General features: G+C 44.3%; 1 protein-coding gene across 1 annotated transcript; it reads left to right on the top strand.

Moving 5' to 3' along the window:
- The first annotated feature begins 1,893 nt into the window (after positions 1–1,893).
- On the top strand, positions 1,894–8,117 carry CYSTM1 (cysteine rich transmembrane module containing 1). Its single transcript, XM_049787354.1, has 2 exons — positions 1,894–2,119; positions 8,002–8,117. Exons 1-2 carry the CDS (start codon positions 1,894–1,896, stop codon positions 8,115–8,117), a joined length of 342 nt encoding a protein of 113 aa, XP_049643311.1.
- The last annotated feature ends 2,731 nt before the right edge of the window (positions 8,118–10,848 follow it).

The raw sequence follows: 10,848 nt of genomic DNA, 5'->3' as shown, positions 1-10,848 counted from the left end.
TCAAGTTAAACTACAGTCTTGATAGAATTAGGTCAGTCCAGGGTCCCAGGGTACAGCAAATAAGTAAGTACTTGCATGCGATAAATCTGGCTTTGATCCCACATATGGTCACCTGACCCTGCTATGTGTGATTTCCCTGTGTTTGTATGTGTGTGTTACTCCTGGCTCTGCCTCTACACTCAGGAATCACTCTTAGTGGTGCTCAGAAGACCATATGGAATGCCGGTGGTCAAATCAGGGTCAGCCACATGCAAGCAAGTACCGTACCCACTGTACTATAGCTCCAACCAGCCCCCTGGTGTAATTTTTGAACACAGAGCCAGGAGTAAGCCCTGAGCACTACTGAGTGTGGCCAAAACAAAACAAAACAGGGTCCGAGTGATAACACAGCAGTAGGGCATTTGCCTTGCACACAGACAGACGGACGGACGACCTGGGACTGACCCGTGTTTGATCCCCAGCACCACATATGGTCCCCTGAGCCCCCAGGAGCAATTTCTGAGTGCAGAGCCAGGAGTGACCCCTGAGCACCACTGGGTGTGGCCCAAAAAAACAAACAAAACAAAACAAACAAAAATAATGTCATTCCAAAGTGCTCTTCCGCTCCTGCTGAATTTCAGGAAAGAGTGTTACAATGTTCTACTTCTGTCATCTAAAAATAATAGAATGATGGGAGGAAGGGAAAGATTATAAAAAGATACATTTCTGGGTTACCAGGTTTGCTTGGGTTTGGTCCACTTTCCTGGTAAGAGGAAGGAAGTGCAACAAATGTCAGCATTTACATCAGCATGAGTTCTTGTCATTCCTGCATTAGTCACAAAGACCATTTCTAGGGCAAAATGATGCCATGTTGGCAGAGATCAGAGGGCAAAGAAGATAAAGAATACTATCCCTTTTCTTAATTCTTGTCAGATCCCTGGGAAAATGATTGCGCCTCAAAAGTGGAAATAGGATTACAGATTTGGGCAAAATAGAGATCCCTAGTCCCTGCCTCCCCAAGCCATTCTGATTCTGATTATGAAACTTTGATTAGCCTGGCCAGGTCTTGGTGCTGAGTCACACTGAATTTCCTCACGAGTTTCCCGCTGCCCAACTTGGCTGAAGGACTATTGCTGCTCAGCCTAACACCCACTCTGTTCTAAATGACAGGGACCCCGCATCACCAGCCTGTACATTGCCAAGCACCACTTGTCTTGGCTAGATGGCTCTGGACTAGTAGTCTCCGTGGGGTACCTCACCATTGCATGTGATATCCAAGGATTTAATTCCTATGCATCTAATAGGTCATTTGTAAGTCCTGGTGGATGCCAAATTTGTAGAGGAATCTAAAGAGTCTATTTCTGATGAAGATAGTGATGATGGTAAGCCTGTTGCTGAGTTTAGATTTCTACCTGGAGGCTAATTCACTGCGGTATGTGAATGCCCATATCAGGTTCTGGAACTAAGTTCACAGGGTGAAGGTTTGATGATTATGATGCACTTGAATCAGTCTGGGGGTAGTTCTACATTTTCCACCTAAAAAGAAGGATTATCCTGATAATTAAGCAATGGTGCTGCTGGATTATACTTGTTTGGCTGTGGGACTCACACACACACTGTTTGTAGTCAGTATCTTTGGTTAGGAACCATATGATGCCCCCCAGGCTGACTTCCCTGCTGTCATAGTTCTAGTAGGGTGGCAGACAAAAGTCACCAGCTTTATTTCAGTCATGGTATAGGGGTCAGAAGGAAACAAAACTGGTGGAGCTAGAGATCTGCAAGAGGTTTGAGATATACCTTTAGGGCAGTTTAAAAATAACCTCTTGGGTGAAATTTTTTTCCTACTGATTTCCATGGATAAAATGCAAATGATTTTCCTCTGTTTGTCTCTTAGGTAGACCTTAAAGGCCTCCGATGAACCCAGAGAACCCACCACCATATTCGGGCCCAGGCCCATCAGCCCCATATCCCCCTTATGCACAGCAACCGATGGGGCCTGGACCCTACCCTCCAGGACCAGGATCCTACCCTCCAGGACCCTATGCTCCAGGACCCTACCCACCTCCTCAGGGGTATCCCTACCAAGGATACCCACAATATGGCTGGCAGGACGGATCTCAGCAGCCTCCTAAAACCACAGGTACTGTGTGTGTGTGTGTGCATGTGTGTGTTTGTGTGTGTGTGTGTGTTTGTGTGTGTGCATGCACCATCTTCATTGGACCATCTTAACTGCATGCCACACAGTGGTACATTACCAGAGGAACTGTTTGCCTGTTTTCATTGGCAAAGAAAAAAACTGTCCAGCTTTTGTGTGTGTGCTGTGCCTGATATTCCCAAGCTTGGACTAAGTAGATTGGCTCTGACTGAAGACTTGTTTCTCAGGAGGCCCCCAGTCAGTGCCTTTATGTGTCTTGTTCCTCTGGGACTGATGACTTTCTGGCCAACTTGTTCTTTGAGGTTCCTTCTGGCCACCAATTGTACTACTCATGCATAACCTGCTGGGCTCATTTTCTCTCTCAGCTTGTTGACCCTCAAGTCATCCCATTGCATTGAAGTTGGGGTTACTTTTTGTGCTAACATTTTCACTGTTCTATTGAACCTGCTGCCTGAGTTTGCAACAGGTCTCTGAGTGATTTCTGGTGTGCTAGTACAGTGCTCCTCACAGTTTACTCTATAGCCAGAGCCTGCCCCTGTATGGTCATTGGGTTATAACAGGGGTCTCAAACTCAATTTACCTGGGGCCCCAGGAGGCAAAGTCGGGGTGAGGCAGGGCCACATAAGGGATTTCGCTTACCGAATATTTGCAATAAAAAATCGAATTAGTAAGAAAAAAAGCCGCAAAAAACCGTGTTAAACATTTGCATACCCCAAACGGAACTGCTCGGGGTATGCGAATGTTTAATGCAATTTTTTTCTTACTAATGTGATTTTTATTGCGATTATTCGGTAAGCGAATAATCGCGAATACTGCAATATTTGAAGGCTGACCGCGGGCCACAAAATGTTGTATGGAGGGCCGCAAATGGCCCGTGGGCCATGAGTTTGAGACCCCTGGGTTATAAGGAGAGAAGTACAGAAAGCCAAAGTAAACGTGTATAAACTTGTAGAGCAAATTGGCATTGCTATGACATTCAAATATATAATCTTTAACCAATTATCAAGAGAAACTTGGATTAGAAGAAACATCTTGAGAAGCACTGTGCTAGATGTCTTGGTGACCATTTTATTAACTTTGGGTTTGCAGAATAGCTGCTCTTTTACAGCGTTTTCAGCTGCTTAAAAGAGTTAATTATTCCAGAGTGTTTTATTATACACCAGCTGGTCTCCTAAGAGCTTTACATGCATTAACATTTAATCCTTGCAGCAATCCTATGAGGTTATCCCCATTTTATATGTCACTAATTGAGGCACAGAGTGGTGAATGATTTATCCAATCAAGGTCACCAGCTATAAGCAGCAGATCCTATACATGAATTCTGACCATTTATCTTTAGTCTGAACCTGTTACTAACTGTCATCCCTCTTCCCTTGTTCTGGATCCACCCACAATCATCTGAATTTAGCACTTTAGGCTCTTAGGAACTTCCCTTGGTTAAACCCCTAGCCAGGGATTAACAAAAAAGAACATTGGTGGTTGCATTTTATGCCAGAAGTGAGAATTCCCTAAAATGGGTAGATGCCCTAGGAGAAAAGCAAATTTAAGAGGAATTTTGCTCTTACTATGAGAAAGGTTTTTACTTTTATAGTAACAAATCAGAGTCTGTTAAAATTAAATAGACTTTAAATTATTTTAAGATATTTAGTTCGGGACTGGAGAGATAGCATGGAGGTAAGGCATTTGTCTTGTATGCAGAAGGTCAGTGGTTCGAATCCTGGCATCCCATATGGTGCCCCAAGCCTGCCAGGTGCAATTTCTGAGCATAGAGCCAGGAGTAACCCCTGAGTGCTGCCGGGTGTGACCCAAAAACCAAATATATAAATGTATATATTTAGTTAATCTTGAAGGAAAACTTCTACAATCCCAGATTGTTTTTTATAATACATCCTTGGAGGAATGAAGTGCTACCAACCTAATCAGAGTCTTGGCATTCAGGTCTGTGACAGCAGAGAGGAATTTCTTAAAAATAAGTGTTTCTGGGGCCGGGCGGTGGCGCTAAAGGTAAGGTGCCTGCCTTGCCTGCCTTGCCTGCGCTAGCCTTGGACGGACCTCGGTTCGATCCCCCGGTGTCCCATATGGTCCCCCAAGCCAGGAGCAACTTCTGAGCACATAGCCAGGAGTAACCCCTGAGCGTTACTGGGTGTGGCCCAAAAACCAAAAAAAAAAAAAAATAAGTGTTTCTGGATTTGGGTTTTTTTTTTGGGGGGGGGTCACACCAGCAACGCTCAGAGGTTACTTTTGGCTCTACGCTCAGAAATCGCTCTTGGCAGACTCCAGGGACCATATGGGATGCCAGGATTCAAACCATTGCCCTTTTGTGTCTAAGGCAAACGCCCTACTGCCTACTGCTGTGCTATCTCTCTGGCCCCATGTTTCTGGATTTTTTTTGCCCTCCCCCCCCCCCCCCGGTTTTCTGCTTATAAATAAGACAATTGTGATGAATGAAGGAAGGCAGATCAAAAGATCACACAATGGATGATTTTCATTTATGTGAAATTCAAGAACAAGCAAAACTCAGCTTGATAGTAGATGTGGAGATTGTGGTACTTCTGGCCATGCAGAGAGACTGATTGAGAAGGGCCCACACAAGAGACCCTTAGTGGGTATTAGGAATATTTTTGGTTCTAGTTTGGATATAAAGCTCATTAAAACAGTACACTTAGGGTTGGTGCACTTTCATGGAAAAATCCAGGCAACATTTGGGTTTACCCAATAGACTCAGCCCTGGGGCCTGCCAGCCTCTGTCTCGCCCAACAAAAACTCCCTCAGCTTTTGTTGTGGGGTCTTTGGGGCCTGGATTGTCTGTTGACTACACTAGCATTCACTTTGTAGAGCTTGTCTGTAACCTTGCTTCTTAAGCCATAGGTTGTGGCCCAATGTAGGATCACATAACTGAATATGGGACTTGCAAAAAATCTTAAAATTTGTTTTAAAATCAATTTTTTAATGATTTGTTAGCAGTAAATGTTTGATTTGTATACCTGTCTTATATACCTATACATCCAGGCTCACATAACAATTTCCCAGGTGAAGGAAGTCTTGAGTGGAAAAAGTTGAAGAAATACTTGCTGCTGTAGAATAGGGGATTTTTTTATTCATCCACTATGTCCCCTCTTACAGATTAGACCCTGGCCTTTTGTTTAATTTTAAGTATTATGTCTTCTTTTTTTTTTTTTTTTTTTTGGTTTTGGGGCCACACCCGGCAGTGCTCAGGGGTTACTCCTGGCTGTCTGCTCAGAAATAGCTCCTGGCAGGCACAGGGGACCATATGGAATGCCAGGATTCGAACCAATCACCTTTGGTCCTGGATCGGCTGCTTGCAAGGCAAATGCCGCTGTGCTATCTCTCAGGGCCCTATGTCTTCCTTTTTGAAAAGGAAAACAAAAGTCTTTTCTTGGATAAAATACTTTTAATATGAGCTAACAAAAGAGAGTCTCGTGACTTGAGGGAGGGAGGGAGGGAGGAAGGGAGGAAGGGAGGGAGGGGGGAGAGAGAGAGGGAGAGAGAGGAGAAAGAGAGGGAGAGAGGGAGGGAGAGAGAGGAGAAATAGAGAGAGGGAGGGAGAGAGAGGGAGAGAGAGGAGAGAGAGAGGAGAAAGGGGAAAGAGAAGAGGGGGGAGAGAGAGAGAGAGGGGAGAGAGGCCAAACAGAATAGGAGGGGTGGGGCCTAATGGGTTAGCTGCAATGCCAGGAGCAAAACATTCTGATATTCCTAGATAGGTGGGAAGATTTCAAGTTCCTTGAAACAAGAGCACGCATGCTGTATAAAAGGCAAACAGGAATTAAAAGCAGTTCACTAAGAAGAATGGGAAACTTAATCTAAGGATTAAGTCTCAAAGACTCACTTGAATCATGAGATCTTGCCAAGGCAGGAACCTGAAGGCTTTTTGCCCCAGTTAGTGGAAGTTTTAGCAAACCACTGTAGAACTGAGCAAATCCTTGCAGATCTCCCTGCTAGTTAGTGTTCCTGTCCTCTGGGCAAGGTAGGACAAGGCAGGGAGCAGCTGAACCTGATGTGCCCTACCCAAGCCCTCCTGGATTTACTGAACTTTAACGTCTGAAAGAGAGCGGTTACCTGTGGGACCCTATTGAGCTTGGCAAATGCTTCCGATGCTTCAGAAGGGAGAAAGATGCAGCCCGACTGCAGAACGTTTAGAAGATTTGGTTTCCTCTGTTCTGAAGAAGCCCAGCTGTAGAATAATGTCCCTGGCCTCATGGCCCTGGTCTCTTGCAGAAAATAGGGGATAAAGCTCTGACCCGCTTATTTCCCCCTGAATGATGTAGCCACATTTCACTGGTTTCTGAGCTTGTGGCTCAGAACAAGGAATTCTTTTTTACATTGCTAACCTAGTTTGATCCCTGGCATCCTAATGTGGCCCCCAAGCATTTACCAGGAGTAATTCCTGAGTACAGAGCCACGAGTAACCTCTGAGAATCATTAGGTGTGGCCAAAAATAAATAAATAAATAAATAAATAAATAAATCATACCTGGCATTTCAGCTGATTGACATGGCTGGGGAGTCTGATATTCCCCTACGTGATTGTTTGGTGGGACACTTCAGGACTTTTCTATGCTAGATTGCAAAAGTGGAAGCTGCTCAGCCTTCCTTAAAAACAAATCCCCCAAATCACTTTTATTATTAAAATAATTTTAAACTTAAGAATGGACCAGGGCTGGGGCCGGAGAGATAGCATGGAGGTAGGGCATTTGCCTTGCAAGCAGAAGGATGGTGGTTCGAACCCTGGCATCCCATGTGGTACCCTGAGCCTGCCAGGCGCAATTTCTGAGCATAGAGCCAGGAGTAACCCCTGAGCGCTGCCGGGTGTGACCCAAAAACTAAAAAAAAAGAACCAGGGTAAAATATAAAAGAGGGGGGGGGTGGAGTGGTGGCACAAGCGGTAAGGATCTGCCTTGAGCACGTTAGCCTAGGATGGACTAAGGTTCAATTCCTTAGCATCCCATATGGTTCCCCAAGTCAGAAGCAATTTCTGAGCACATAGCCAGGACACCCCACCCCAAACATTAGAAATAGTATAGACAATTTTGTATCTCTTTCATGTATATGCCCCCAAACCAAACAATTGATGATACAGTGCTCTGTGAGGCTCAGAAGGCTCAGAAGGTCACTCCTATTGGCGAGGTGGGAGGCATAAGTTCCAGTGGCTTTGGTGTGTGTGTGTGTGTTTTACCTGGCAGTGTTCAGGGAACTGTAGTAGATTAAATCCAGTTCAGCCACAGCAAGGCAAACAAGCACCCTACCTGCTGTACACAGTGGCTCTTTAGAGGATGAGCTCTTCAGTGGCACATTCAAAATAATAAGGACATTCTAAGGTTCTGTGTATCACCACAGTAACAGCTGCTTGAAGTGAAAAATTAAGCCCAGCCCTATCTTTTGTCTTCTGTTGGAACATTGGCAAGTCTGTGTTTCAAGGAATGTTCTGTGAATTGTGGTCCCACTGAGGACCACATCTCTGCATGTCTCCTACTCTGGGAGTTTCGGGAGGTAATTTCCCATTCTTCCATCTCTCGTTCTGCAGCTCTGTGACTATCTGGGACATTTTATATATTTTGTATATTTGCTCTGTAAATATGTCCTGAATGAATGGACATATTGTTTTGAAAGGTGGCAGTGAAATCACATTAGATATATGTTCCCCTTTCCTTTACTCTTTTGTATGGTTGGATAATGGAGTTTTGTTTATTTTTGGGGGGTTAGGCCAGTACTATCTGGCAATATATGGATTATTAACATAAAAGTTCTTTCGGCGGAGACTTTGGGATTTCCTGTGGAATTGAAAAATTAGCCTCTGAGTTGCTTTCTCAGTCTATAATTCAGAAGGACCTGTGACTTTCTTGTAATTAGAAGAAGCAAAAGGACAGTTCTTTGTTGGAGGCTGCCCCGTGAGCACCAGCCAGCCAGCCAGCCAGCTGGAAGTTAGGAGAGACGACCCCTTCCTCTACATCCAAGGTTGGGGATGAATGTGGAGTGTCCTATGACTACTCTCCACATAGCATGAGGAGAGGAGGAAGGAAGGTGATGGTGATTTGACCTCTCATGGTAATTGCCTTGAGGTATGAAATTACAACTTGGCTTGTTGGAGCCTTTCATGCCTTTTATAACATGAAAAACGCTTTCAAGCCCGGGAAGCCTTTGCAGTGTGATAAGTGCAGGCTCCTTCCTCGATGCTCTCTATCAAATGACAGATTGTCCCCGCAAGGACAGCTCCTTCGGGTGCTGCCAAAAGCAGCTGTTTTGACTTGGGCATCTTGGGAGAATTTCTCCACTTCTCCTGGCTTCTGTTTCCTTCTCTGTAAAAATGGACTCATGAAACTGGCAAGGAAAAAAAATACAGTGATATACTGTTTTCATCTTAAATGATACATGCTATTATATATATATATATATATATATATATATATATATATATATATATATATATATATATATATATATATGCTTTTTTATAACGTGCTCTGTGCACCACCAGTCACTGCAAAACTTTCAGGATACAGAGAGCAAGCTTTTCAGGTATGCCTGGAGGGGAGGGTATCCCCCTGTGTCTATGTAGGGAGTAGGCCCAGGGCTTCTGTTTGAGTCTCCTCCACTGGCCTAATCTGCTTTGGCACTAATCATCTCACTCACAGCCATATAAGTGGGATCCCTCATCCTGCTCTCTCCCAGACTTTCAGATATCTTTGCAGGTCATTAAAAGTTAAAGCTAGTGGGCCGGGCGGTGGCGCTCGAGGTAAGGTGCCTGCCTTACCTGCGCTAGCCTAGGAGACGGACCGCGGTTCGATCCCCCGGCGTCCCATATGGTCCCCCAAGCCAGGAGCGACTTCTGAGCGCATAGCCAGGAGTAACCCCTGAGCGTCACCGGGTGTGGCCCAAAAACCAAAAAAAAAAAAAAAAAAGTTAAAGCTAGCAAGGCCTGTGTGAGGGGGTGATCACACTATGATCCCCAAGATATGGTGCCAGCTCTGAGTTTACACCCTTTCCTTTCCTGGTGTAGCTTTTCAAGCCTCACCTGCACCCGGGGATCAGGAATGCTGGACCTGAGGCTTTCTGGGCTTGCTGTCCTCTTTCTTTCCCTTCCTCACACAGTGGTTAGATGTTTGTGGCTGCCTTTCACTTCCAACTGGAATAGAGGCTTCTTGAAAGCAGGAACATGACTCAGATGCAGCATTGTCTCCTCCCTCTAGTCCTTGACCTGCACAGAATCCTGTGATATTCCTCAGGCCTTGCCTCACCACCTCTTCTCACATAGGGGACCCTGGAAGTGTCCCAACTACTTCCTGAGTTTATGTGTATTTCAAGGTGGTGCTAAGCCTGGGACAGGCCCTTTCTTTCCTTATTGATCTCCCAACTCTTAAGGGGTGGGGCAGGCCCAAGGCCAGAGCTGGCAGGTGGGTCACAGGCAACTGGTACTGTGTCTACTGAGGCCTGTCCTTGAGCACACTACTGGGCTGCTGGCTATTGTTAGTTGACCCTTCTATTGCACTTTGTCTGGCCAATGCCCACGCTTGGTGTGCTTGACACTTCTTTGATGGTTCTTTCTTTTTGGCCTCATACTTTATTCTGGTTTCAGCCTTTGTTGCAAGTGATGTCTTATAAACTAGCCCTTTAGGTTAAAGGTTGCCTTATACCCAGATAACCCCTTTCATTCCTTAGTACCACATATGGTCCCCCAAACACTCCTAGAAATAAGCCCTGAACACAGCAGCTGGTTATGGCCTCAAAACAACAAAAGAACTCAATATCTTTTTATCCTCAGTTAATCGCCATTCAGTTCAAGTGTCCCTTCTTTCCCACCTCTTAGCACATAATCAGGGAAACTTATTTGAATCTTCTAGTAACCAAGTGATGTTTCCATGGAATTCATTGGAAAATACTCATGTCTGGGACAGGCTTGGACCGTAACCTTTTTTTTTCAATTTCAAATTTTTATTATAACTTCATTATTTGACAAACTGTTCATAATGTTCCTTTAGGCATTAATTTTTCAGACTCCAATTCTACCACTAGTATCCCCAGTTTCACGCCCACTACCCTAGCCTGCCCCGTTGCAGGCTCAAACAAACTTCTATTATAAATGGAATGATCAAAACATAGATCAATAAGAGCAGGAATAGTCCCATTGTTAGGTATGGCCCCAAAGCAGAATTTTGTCATAACAAAAAGAATTTGGGGCCAAGCACCCAACCTTATTTTTGTGGTACAGGAGCTTGAACCCAGGGCCTCACACATGGAAGGCATGTGCTTTACCACTGAGCCACATTTCGGTTCAGGAACCCAAATTTTATAACATTTGATATAAACTTTTATTGAACACTAATAAATAGTAGTTGCATAGTAGAAATAGTATTTCATGAGCAGTTAGTATGTCAGAACTTATTTTAATTTTTTTATTTTATTGTTTTGGGGCCATACCCAGCCATACTTAGGTGTTGCTCCTACATCTAGGTGGTCTGGAGTCACTCCTGGTGGTGCATGCAGGACCATATGATGCCAAGGAACCTGGGCCTTTTCTGTTCAGAGCATATTTCCAGACACTTTGTTCAGACCCTTTTATATATAATTTATATATAAATTTATATAAAAAGGTTAAGACCCTTTTATATATGATTCCTTTAGAGCTGAGATCCACTCTTTGAGGTAGATGTTTATTTTCCCCACCACATAGCTAAACAAATAGAAGTAGAGAAAGTCTAA

This window comes from Suncus etruscus, chromosome 14 (assembly GCF_024139225.1).
Source record: "Suncus etruscus isolate mSunEtr1 chromosome 14, mSunEtr1.pri.cur, whole genome shotgun sequence".
Classification (NCBI taxonomy): Eukaryota; Metazoa; Chordata; class Mammalia; order Eulipotyphla; family Soricidae; genus Suncus; species Suncus etruscus.
The sequence above is the reverse complement of the archived record's forward strand: the minus strand, read 5'-3'. Positions and strand labels throughout refer to the sequence as shown.